Here is a 12892-nt window from a genome sequence, read left to right as displayed (position 1 = left end):
ATTATTTCTTATAATTTTAAAGCTATTATGCCAGCCATGAGACAGCTGACAAAATGAGAAAATGAATAAGAATATGAATAGTTATGAATGCAAAAAATAACAAAGACAGAAAATAAAAAATAAAAAATAAATAAAATACTTCATAACTTGTCTTTCAAGCTGGGGATTATTTATTATAAGCTGAACTTCATATGACTTTTATAGAGAGTTAATAAAAGCTGTTTTCTATGCCTTTATAGGGGTCCTATAAAGTTGAATATTAGATAATTTAGTTAGAAATTTAGCTGAAAGAAATGAATTAGATATGATTACCTAGAATTCATAAATTCTTATTATTTTTATGTTTTTAAAGCACAAAATCTTTCGAAGATGTTATTTTTGAGTGTATTGTGTGTAATAGGCAGTGGTAGGCGTGGCCAAAACCATTTTTATTAGGAATAGCTCCCATGTAGTTGTAGTTGTAGTTCGTCTATCTGTTTAATTATCTTGTCCACCTCATCAATCTTAAAATATATGTCGTATCGTGAATATAATATGACGTAATACCGTAGAATTAAAAGCAGATTCTATTTTCTTAGTTTCCCTATCCATGATTACCTCCTATGGTTGCAGTAATATTAGTGTGAGACTCAAAGCTTGTATACAGAGCTGGCGCAAGCATAGCATTCTTCATATTCCCTAATTCTCACTCCATAGCAGAGAGACAATGATAGCTCTCCACTCGGACAGATTCGTTATGCTTGTCAGTGGACACAGAAAAGCGACTAGAAATGGTCAATAGAAGGTGATGAATTGAACCTTATGTAAAATAAGTTTTATTATATCCATTATATTTCAATATATCTATCAGAATATATTAATTTTATTTTGGAACTTTTACAGCCTCAGTATGCAATGCTACGCAGAGATTAATTTAAGATGAGAATGCCTCTTCCAAACTCAAATAGTATAATGTTTATATGTATTATTATATGTAACATTCTAGAGTATCTTCTCAGCAGTTACTTTTCTCTAATCAATAAAAAGTCTTTAAGAAATAAATAAATAATTATTTTAATATTGATTGCAAATATAACATTATTAAATAAAAATCATAATGAATAAAAAAAATAATAAAATATAAAATAAATATTTGAAAAATTATTTCCCAAAATAATTTAAAAAAAATAAATAAATTATAAATATAATTTCAATATAAAATAAATATATATAAAATAAATATATTTATAATTCAGATTAATAATAATTATATAAAAATAATAATAAATAAATATTTTAAAAATGATTTCCAAAAATAATTTAAAAAAAAAATAAATAAATTATAAATATAATTTCAATATGAAATATGAACTATTTAAAAGTATGAAATAAATATATTTATAATTCAGATTAAAAAAAATATTAAAAAAAAGAACAATAATATTATAACAAATAATTTAAGTATACAATTTATTTAAAAAATATAAAATAAAAATTTTAATGATTATTTTTAATAAAATTAAGTACAATAAATTTCTTGATTTCAAGTTGAAAATTTGAGCTAAAATTACAAAATAATTGATAAAACACTTTAGTCTATGCCAGCTTTAGCTACAGCTTTGGATCCTGCACTGAACTCAGGTTGCTTGAACTTTAAGGCCAACTGTGTGCGCCGTTAACTTGGCCAACTGTATTGGCCGCCTCCGCATTACCTTTAGCTGCCGCTTGCTGTCCCATTAGAGCAACAAATTAGCTGCAACAGCAGCCCGCCTGCTTCCTCCTCTGTTATTGTTGTTGTTGTTGTTGCGGCAACATCCGCTGGGGCAGGTGGCAGGAGGCAGCTTTGTAATTTACGAGCCAGCAATCGCAGACGACTATCGTAATAGCTGGTAACAGCATTTGTGCATTTTGTTCTGCCATAAATCATATTGGTAATGCAAGTTCTGCAACAACAGTCGAGTCGAGTTGATAGTCGGTCCTTCCCTCCCCTCCCCAACTCTCTCACTCTCTGTAGAAACTACTCTCTCGCTCCCTCACTCGTTGCCATTTCCGATTCCTAGTCTTAACTCGTTTGCCCTTTTCAGCCAGCACTTGGACAACATTGTTGAGCTTGCGTCTGCGACGCAATTTCTTGACTCGCTTTTCCTGGCGTCCCCCTCCTTTGTTGTTCAGCACTTTTGGCTAATTGATTTACAACACTTTTCCAACCTTTCTCAATATCAAAAGTAAGCTATATAGTATACACATATGTGTGTTGTTGTATATAGTATATCTTCATTTTTTTTTTATCAAACTGCCTTGCTCAATGCTTGATTGTGTGACAATCGCTCTAGAGTTGTGGCCCATGTAGCGCTTATCAACACTGTGCATAGCACTATATATATACATATATATATAGACTTATATGTATGTATGCATATGGAGTGGGTTGGCTCCCTGGGGCCACATCGGCTGTTTGCAAAAATAATTTATGGCAAACTGTTGATTGTTGACATGGGGGACCCAGAGCTCAAGTTAAGGCCTCAACATATATATATATATATATATATATATATATATATACATATACATATGTGCGTGTAGAATTTATCATTAGTTTTTTATATATATATGTGTATAGTATTTGATGTTGCTTTCAGCTTCGCGAAGCGAAACCAAAACGAAACGCGACGAGCAAAACAAAAGCCCCCCAAAACACAAACGACAGCTGGGGCTTCGCTTCGCCTGCCCGTTGATGGTTGCTTTTCTAAACACATTGCGTCATTTGCTGTACAGCTCGCTGCCGCCTCAAGACCCGCCTCTGGGCCCCACCCTGCCCCTCCGGGCGTCGAAAGAGACGATCGTAGCACGTTGCTCTGACGCTCGCTTCCTAGAAAAGCGACACAAATTCTACGAATTAGAAATCTATGTACTCGATACTTGCACATGGGACAAGGCATCTGCTACATCGATACTATATAAGGCACATATACTCGATATTTCTATGTGTGTGAAGATATCTGCTCTAGCGATACTATATACAAAGCTAATTGCGACTGCAGCAGCTATAGCTGTGCATTGACTCTGCTTGCCTTCAGATGCTTTTCCAACTAACTGTTGGCTGTCTCGCTCTTGCCTATTTGCACGACTAGCTGTTACCCTGTAGTCAAGCATAATGTGTGTACTTTTTGAAAAATCATACCCTTTATAATTTTTATTAATTATTTACTTACAATAAGTATACTTACTTATACGACTAGCAGTTACCCTGTATATACGAATCTCACTTATACTCTATTTTCTCTCTATATAAATATCCTTTCCATCATCGATTGGTGAACAACTTCTGCGAAGCGTCATAACTAGACTGCTGAGTTGCATGACTTACAGTTACCCTGTAAATCCTAAATTCTATATGAATTTACCTTTTATACTATTTCTAAATTCCTGCTTCAATTTCTTGCTTATTTCGTAATGAACTTGGTCAAAACTGATCATTTTAGCAGCACGACTAGTAGTCACCCTGTACTCTGACATATTAATCTACACACATTTGCATTTAATTAACATAAAAATGTATTACATTTCAGAATTTAAATTAACACCAACTTAAGTTTTACTATAATGCTCGACTCGCAGCTACCCTGTAGTCAAATATCTTCTTCAGTACGATCTCTGTATGAATTTCATTTTGTTCCTATTTTTTATATTATTTATAAACCAGCAGCCACTTTTCAAGGCAGTTATCTTAAAGTGAATAGTAAAAGTGAACGACTAGCAGTTACCCTGTGGACTTTAGTTTCAGAATCTCAATGAGAAATCTTTTATTCTCTTTTATTCTCTATTACACTGCTTCACACTGGAAAGCTGACTGCAGTTCGTTCTCTTGAGAGTTTCCATATTACTTTTTATATAGAAATCAGTTTATAATTGATAGCTCCAATAATTTCTAATGCTCTCCTTTTTCGCTGCATCTCTTCCATTGGAAACTCTTCATTGCGAAGCCTTGAACCAAATACATAAACATTTCTTATCGCCTAACAATTATTTCTAGCTCTTATCAATAGCGCGACAATTAATCACAGACTTTGATATGTGGCGCAAGATACCCTGTAAGTGAGCAGCATTTGGGGTATGCCAAGCATATAAAACTGAACATATATATGCCTATTCCAAGCTATATATTGATTTTTTTAATTTTCTTTGTATTTTTTATTTTTCTCCAACCTTTGCTTTTGCAATTAATAATTTCGAATGTTTTTCAGACGATTCTGCCTGGTTCTTCGTTACACTTGAGAGCATTTCTGATTTATGATCAAAACAAGCAACAATATTCGATGTCATTCACGCCCCGAGCCAAACAAACGAACTCTATTGTGTGGCCTGCCCCACGCCCCAAGCCCCATGCCCCACAGTCCGGCACACAAATTAGGCTTTTGTAGAGGAGCTCGTTCATGACTGCCACACATAATCGTATTACAAATGCGCAGTAAATAGAACTTCATTCGATAAGTAACGCTCGTGTAATAATTAACGAATGAACTAGTTCAAACTAGTTCGAGTAAGAACTGCACAAATGTTTTAATATTATTGTTAAATATAGAGCATTGGCTAAGTTTCAATTAAATACTGAAGTGCGGAACCAGTTCGAACTAGTTCTCTTATTAAACAAAGATTTATTTATAACAGTAAATTTTTAAGGGTTGATCCTGTTCTATTGAAAAAGTTAAAAGTTGATCATGTTCTATTAAAGTTCTATTAATAGAACCCGCCATAAACTGAAATAGAACTAGTTCTTATTATTTTGAACTAGCTCAGCTTCCTTTATAGTCAATTTTTCAGATATACGAAATTGGCTGAGCTTAATAAATAAGTTCCATAATTACTGCGATTGTCGATATAATGAAAAAAAATGAAAAAGAACCAGTTATCTTGCATGAAAACTAGTTCCGAGAATTTTTATATATTTAAATAATAAGTTGTAAAGTAAAAACAAAATTTATAACTAAAATTAAAAAAAAATGATTTTTTTAGTTCGCGAAGTCATCGAAAAGAACTAGTTTGAACTAGTTCCAATTCAAATTTTTTTAAATATTTATAAACTTTAAACAGCCAACTTTTAGTAGTAATTGATTCTATAAATAATAAAAGTTCGCAAAAAATGAAACGGAACTAGTTCCGATTCTTACTAATATTTATGAGTTATTGAAAAATAACAAATTTAAACTCATTTCACACTTAAGTTTCAGAAATAGTTAAAAGAACAATAGTTCAAGCTTGCTGTAATTCAAGATTCTGATAACTACTGTGGGCTATGGAGTATTAGACTAACATTAATTGATAAGTTCCAATAACTAGTTCGAAAAAGTCTTCAATATTCATTTTAATAATCTTATCCTACATGAGGTCACCAAGTTGCATGAACTATATGAACTATAAGTCACTCTTGATATACATATTATACTATATATATCATGTAATTATACTTACCATATTTTTCACGCCAATCCAAGAAACTGTTAACACTCAGATATCATTTTCAAAATGAAATAATTCAACAGTTTTTATTAGTTAACTTTTCTCAATTCAAAATAGGTTTCAGTAACAAAAAGGTAATAGATACTTAACTATATATATATATATATTTATATATATTCATTTTCAACTTTTGTTTTTCTTTTTCTTTTTATGTACAGAGCACTTTAAGTTCGGAAACATGTGTAAGTGTTTATATATATAGTATATATTTATAGCATATGTTTCACAAAACATTTTAATTAAGTTTACAGTTTTTTGTTGCTGATTCAACATGGGCACTTAAAGTATATACAAATCAAACATATGTATATATATGTATATATATAGATATATCGATTCATTAATGCATAAGATAACAACTCTTAATTGACTACAAAATAAAGGCACCTGAGTTCAAAGTGTTATTGCCAAATGTAAATAAAGTAAACAAATAAAAATAAAAATAAAAATAAAAATAAAAATAATAAAAAATTATATATCTTTACATATATATACAGTTTACACAAGAGATATATATATGAATATATTCAGAAAAATAAGGTAAGTTGTATTATTTAATTCATTTTAATTAATGGTATGTTGGCTCTATATGTGTTTATATGTATGTATGTTTGTATGTTTGTTTGTTTGTATTTGCAACTGACTGTTTGATTGACTAATCGCTGATATGCATGTCTAATAGTATTTATGTACATATAACATATATATGTGTTTCATATAAAAGTACTTAAATGGTCTTTGTCCCTGAATGAAATGCGCCTGGCTTATTTATTTATCAAAAAATAAAAACCCGCCCCTAAACTACGCTTAGAATTTGTTGGCTCTTGTTGCTCTTATTTGCTGACTAGTGCGTTTTCTCCCTTTCTCTTTCTTCCTTAACTACAAGTTGCCGGACTTTTGACTGCTCCCACGCCCACTCCCACTCCCACTCTCTCGCTTCCTTTCTGGCTGTCTATTGCATTTTATAGAGCTGTGGCGGCTCCTTGGAGGCCGGCATGCCCTGATCATATTTGCCCAGCTCCGCTTCATACAGCAAATTGTTGATCAAATGCTTCACGACTATCTTCGACTTGGACGTCTTCAGTTTTCTTATGGTGATGGCCACGTACTCACCAAACACCCCATATTCATCCACATGGCTGCTGCCGGCCATGCTGCTGCTGTTGTTGTTCATTTTGAGGGGCGTGGCAGTCAGGCTGGATACGCCGCTGCTGGCTGTTGTGGCCAGATCTAAGGAGCTGTTGTTGTTGTTGCTATTGTTATTGTTGCTGTTGTTGTTGTTGTTGTTGTTGTTGTTGTTAGCCAGAGTTGGCGAGCAGGAGAGATCACGACCACGATCACGTTTTTGTGCCATGTTATTGGAATGTTGTTGTTGTTGTTGCTGCTGATGTTGTAGCTGCTGCGGTTGTGTATGCCCATTGCCATTGTGGCTGCTATGGCTGAGATTGTGGCTAAAGTGTTGCTGCAGCGTATGAAATGCGATCTGATTGTGTGGATGTTGCTGTTGCTGCTGCTGCTGATGTTGATGCTGTTGCTGTAGCGCTGTCGTCTGCCCTGTCGACTTGATGGGCGTCAGAGTTAGTGCCCCAACCACGCCCCCAACAATGCCAACGCCCACGCCAGCGCTGACATCACAGCCATCGAGCTCATCCATTTGCGCTTTACGCTTGCGCGGATTATATGTCAGATCCGTGGGTTTGCAGTAGCTCGCTGAGAGGGAGAGCGGCGTGCTCGTCTGCCTCTCGAGCATACCCAGCTCCGGTTCGTGCTCGATCTGTGAGCGAAGGAATGAAGAAGAAGAAAAGGAGGTGAAGAGAAGAAAAGAAATTGAACAATAATTGATAAGCTCTTCAGTTGCAGAGCCAAGAGATTAGAGGGAAAGATAAGTTCAAAATATTTTTACATATTCTTTACTGTGTATTGATTGCCCTCTAGGGTGTATAAATACTATCTAGCAATCTATATGTCTATAATGGTATAGAAAAATATGCATTTAAAGAGAATAGACTATACATTCAATATACCCTAATGCTACTGCTTGTACAGGATAATTGTGCCGAAAATAACACTGCCCCCACTCCGTACAACATACCCCATCGAATCACCTTATCGGGAATATTCGAATTGCGATAATAATTAATAATTTCTTGCCATTCTCTATGCAATAATATAGCCCAGTGCAACTCTGCCTATGCAGGGTATTGGCAAACCATTCTTTAAGTCAATTGATATGCAATTAAAGATCAAAGCTCAAGCACTCATACTTACAATTTCTGTTTTCACATCTTCGGCGCTGATATTGCAATAGCTCTCGCCGTCCAAATCGGAAGAGGAACGTGTCTGCGAAAGAGAGAAAGAGGGATAGGGAGAACGTTAGCAAATCGTTAAGAATTGGCAAAAGTAACACATATGAAGAGAACTAACTACAACATTAATTATGACAGTGTAAGGAATATGTCAGACAAATAATAATAATAACAGCAACAACAGCAACAACTAAATGATAATACACAAAGGCGGAGCAACAAAAAACATAAAGCAAAGAGAAAAACAAATTAGAATAGTAATAAAAAATAAATAAATAAATGTGAGCAGCATTCACACACACAGACAGAAAGTCTTTGCATACAGATGGCAGCGCGAGAGCCAGCGGCGATTAAATTAGTTTCGTTTGTCGGGCCGGGGTTTGCGAGGCGGCGAATTCAACATTGAAGTGGACCAACGAGTGGCCAGACAAGCAGACGAATAGACAGATGAAGCGAACGAATGAAAAAAGAAAACAAAAACAAACGCAAAACGCAGCGCAGCAACTTGCTATATTGAAGCTAATGCTACTGCTGCTGCTGCTGGTTGCTTGACGCTACTTAGGCGGGTCCATTGCCAGTGCAGCGGTTGTGGGTGGGCGGGGTGTTGCTCAGCTGTTGAGGGGCAGGGTCGGCGTAAAACGTGTAGCGGCCGATTTCTACGGCTGATGCAACACACATATGGCTATGGCTATGGCTAACGTAGCAGCAGCGGCGGCGGCGGCAGCAGTGAAAATCAAAGCCAGTTGACACACACAAACAGTCAGGACACACACACACTTGTACAACACACGTCGCTTATCAAGCGCAAGCGACGCAATAGCAGTGCCAGCACAGTGACAAACAATGCTTAATTATTGCAATAGGGTCTGACGAGATAAATTGATTAATCAATAATATCGTTAGCATTGCGAATTCATTTAATTCAACAACGATTACTTTTACAATAGCAGCGCTGATTGTCGGTGCAGTGTTGCCACCTAATTAATATTTTTGAAGTGTGCCATTGCGAATTATGGCACAAGTGCAAGACAAATTAATAAATTAAAGGAGTGCAAAGAAACGGTGTAAGCACAAGTACAGACATTTCATGTCTTACTAAAAAGCTCGAGCCACTGTGCACCACAGTTGTAGCTGTTGCTGACGAACCACTAGACACAGAGCCAGCAGCGACGGCGCGTGTACTGCGCTGCTTCTGCTGCTGCCTCAAAACAAGTCAAACCACTCACACACACAAGCAAAGCACAAACGCACACACTCACTCACCATCATATACTTTTACGCTCATTCTCACTCGTATGAAAAGCAAAAGCTTCACCGGAACGGAACGTCAACAACAAACAAGAATAATACACTTAGTTATGTACGTAGATTAATACCCTACCTCATCAAAATATTACAAAATTTTCAAGAACAAAATTTTAAATATGAAATATGAATAATTATTATTATAATTATGTACACATATATTTGCATATACACATATATATGCATATGTGCAGCAATGCAAGCGTGTTTGTTACACAAAAATGTGGTGAATGACATAACGAATATACTTCTACAACTTTTTAGTGTATAGAATATAAGAAATGAGAAATAATATGCACAACAAAGTAAAATCAATAAAAAATAAGCAATAGGCAATAGGCAATAGGAGCTTACCACAGCAGCTGAGATGGCTGCAGCGGCCGCTGCTGATGATGCTGTTGCGTCGCTGCCGCTGCCATTGCCCGCACAGCCATTGGAATTGCCATCCGAAGCCGCTGCATCGTCATCCATATTGTGTTCCCGTTCCCTGACGTTGGCCGCGGCTGCTGCCGCAGCCACCGCAGCCACTGCGGCAGCGACGCGAGCAGCGAAGTCTTCGTGCTGCTCAACCTGTTGCTTGCCAGCAGCAGCTGTCAGCTGTTCCAAATCTAGGCTATGCATCAGCGTCAGTTTATCAGCTGCTTCCGAGTCCAGCAGCGCTGCCGCCGCCGCCGGCTCTACGTCACCGTCAACGACGGCATCCATACCAGAGGTGTCGGCGTCCCGTTCCCCATCCAATATGAATCGAATAGCCTCATATGCAAACCACATGGGCTGATAGTGAACGCCTCGGCTGCGGCCGTTGATCACCTTGCCATGCTCACGATGGAATGAGGAGCGGAGCGATTTGATTTTTGAGCGAATTGAGCGTATTTCTGTTCCATATTTCTGGCTGAGCAGCTTGAGTGCCTCGTATTTTGTCTGTTTGATGTGGTAGCCTTTGGTATTAGGATCCCAGAGCACGCGCTGCCGTCGATAATCCTCGATGAAGCCCAATATCGTGGCGCGCGACCATTCAATGCGGTCCGCAGGCGATGCCTGCGCCGACGCGGACGGCGACGGCGACGGCGGCAGCGCTGCGGCGTCAGCAGCAATCAAAGCGATAGCATTGGAGTTGGCGTCAAGTTTGTACTGCGCTGCGCTGGCGCCACTGCTGGACATCGTGCGGAGAAAGTTAACTGTTAAAGGAGGCAGTGGTGATGCTGCTTGCTGTTGCTGTTGTGGTGCAGTGGGTGGTTTGTTGGATGGTGCTGGTTCGGTTCGGTTCGGTTGGGTTGGATGGATGCGCGCGCGCGCAAGCGGCTGCCGGAGAGAGACAGTGTGAGTGAGAGAGAGAGAGGAAGGTAGCAAAGAAGGTAAACGCAACGCAACGCAAAACGCAACGCGACGTAAAAAATAAGCGTCCACAACACGTTGCTTTTGACTTTCGACTGAGGCGGCGGCGGCCGCGGCTAGCGGTTGTGTGGCAGAGGAAGCGTAGCAGCAGCAGCAGCAGCAGCAGAAGCAGTAACGGCAGCGGCAAGTGTGGCGGCGGCGGCGGCCAAACGGCAGCTCAGCTGCACTTTGTGCGAGAGAGCGCGCGAGTGTGCGAAGCACAGTGGTACACAACTAAATCGCAATTAACCAAAATGCAAATAACTTAAATAGAATATTTGAATCAGATTAATTAATACAAAATAAAACTTTTTCAATAAACCAGATAATGTCAATATATATATATATTATGTATTTATATACATATATATAGAAATATATATATTAATAAATTCTTTGCAAGTAAATTTTCTAATTTCCTATTTATGTAAACTGAAATGAAGGTAAAGGAAAAGAAAAAGTGTGCTTTGCAAAAATATAAAATCAATTTGTATGTAAAATTTCTGTTTTAGCTTGTATTGATAGAACAACAGTTATATCATAACGTTATTAAGCACTACAATTTCGATAATTGTATATTAAATAGCAAATGTATAATGAATCAAATGAATCAAAGTATATGGTTTACCACGTGGAATTAGCTTTTGCTCGCACAAGCTTTCTGCACCACTGTGCGTCGCTGTTTCGTCCAAAATCAACGCAAAGGTGTGCGCGACTCTGTGTTTGCTGTTTGTATTGGTGTGTGCACACGTACGGACTAGCATGTGCGCAAGTATGTACGTGTGTGTATGTGTGCTGGTTGCAGCGGCACGCGGGGGCTTTTTTTCGCTCACTCAACGGCTCGACGTAGCTGCTGCTGCTGCTGCTGTAGATGTTGTTGTTGCGGCTGCTCTGCCCGGAGACCTGTTGGTTGCTCGCTTGATAATGCGACGCTTTGTTGTTATTGTTATTGCTATTGTTGTTGCTGCTGCTGACTGTTTTGGGTTTTCTATTTGTTGCTGCTATCAGCTGTTTTATTGCATGTTGTTGTTGCCGCAATACATACGTGCGACGTGACGTTGCTGGTGCTGCTGCTGCTGGTGTTGCCACTCGACGTTGACGTTACGATCCCCCGACACGTTCGTTGTTGTTTTCGCCGCTTCGTCGTTCGTCGTCGGTCGTTCGCTGTTGAAATCACGATTTGTACTAATTTCACATATTTAAACTGTGTGTGGCATGCGCGCTGCTCCAAACGGGCCAGTTGCTGTTGTTGTTGTTGTTGTTACTGTTGCTGCTGCTGTTATTGTTGCTGCTGCTGCTGCTGTTGGCCGTAAGTTTGTCACTTGGTTTTGTGCTCGCCCCACGCCCCCGCCCACCGCTACAAACACCTTCCATACCCGTTGTTGCTGTGGTTTTAGCACTTTTAGCACAGATCATTACCGCTATATCATAAGCTTTACCCAAAGCTTAGAATGCGGCGAATCTGTCTGGCATACTTTTTATGCGCCTGCCAACTTCGCCGTACCTTGTGTCAAAGCTCGTTGAAGTTCAAACCAAATTTGTAATCAGTTTTAATTTCGAAAACTTTTGTTTTTACGCCTATTTGTTTTCCAATCTCAGGACTATCTGCAAATCAAACTTGTTATCTGCGTGAGATAGTGTATATGAATTTCGGTGCCTTTATCGTAATTTTCATTTCTCGTTTCTGTTCATATTCGCCCGTGCGGCGATCGCTGCTGCTGCTGCCTGCTGCTGTTGTCGCTACCGTCAACGGCAACACGTTGCACAGTGGGGCCCGCTTCTGCGCATGTGACGAAGGCTGCCAAAAAAATAGCTGACTAGCAAAGTGGCGGCCATGACGCTGGATAGGCTAGTGGCGTGTGCTCGTTAAAATGTTGGCTACAACATACATTGTATATTTATATATATAGCTACGTATGCATATATGTATGTGTGAGTGTAGTGTTTTTTAAGAACATATATTACATATGTATGAATGGTGACAAAGTTTAAGATTTAATATGAATAAATAAAAATATCTCAATAATACTCCAAAATACTCCACCCTTGTTCCACTGTGCAACGGGCAGCTACAGCTGTAAATTTTGTTGCCGTCGTTGAGAAGTTGTTATCGTTGCCGCCGCCGCAGTTGGACGAAGCAGAATAACAAAAACAAAATTCGCAAAAAGCTTCACAACGCGGTAACAAATTTTGCGAGTCAGCAGAATGAAAAAGAAACAAAAATAAAGAAAAGAATCAGAAAAAAAGGAATTGCATTTCACGGCAAATTTGGTTGTTTTTGTTAATCAAGGGGCTGGCTGGTTGGTCGTTAGCTTAGTCGTCAATTGACAGGGACAAGGGAGCTGGTAAAAATCGGCAGCGTCGCCGTTGCTGGCGCACACGTAGGCAGCTTTGTATTTTTGCATTTTGAG

General features: G+C 38.3%; 1 protein-coding gene across 2 annotated transcripts; it reads right to left on the bottom strand.

Moving 5' to 3' along the window:
• Window positions 1-6080: 6080 nt before the first annotated feature.
• On the bottom strand, window positions 6081-11938 carry LOC111592812 (GATA zinc finger domain-containing protein 7). Of its 2 annotated transcripts, none has more exons than XM_030224735.1 (4): window positions 11110-11938; window positions 9462-10715; window positions 7765-7836; window positions 6081-7270 (listed from the first exon to the last, which is right to left on the bottom strand). In XM_030224735.1, exons 2-4 carry the CDS (start codon window positions 10266-10268, stop codon window positions 6449-6451), a joined length of 1701 nt encoding a protein of 566 aa, XP_030080595.1. In that variant the 5' UTR covers window positions 10269-10715; window positions 11110-11938; the 3' UTR covers window positions 6081-6448. The 2 variants fall into 2 exon arrangements, with proteins under 2 accessions (XP_030080595.1, XP_030080596.1); XM_030224736.1 differs by having other exon boundaries at window positions 9462-10409; window positions 11527-11938.
• Window positions 11939-12892: the final 954 nt, after the last annotated feature.

Source organism: Drosophila hydei, unplaced genomic scaffold, assembly GCF_003285905.1.
Source record: "Drosophila hydei strain 15085-1641.00,03,60 unplaced genomic scaffold, DhydRS2 tig00000001-arrow-pilon, whole genome shotgun sequence".
Taxonomy (NCBI): Eukaryota; Metazoa; Arthropoda; class Insecta; order Diptera; family Drosophilidae; genus Drosophila; species Drosophila hydei.
This window is presented reverse-complemented; position numbering and strand designations above follow the sequence as displayed.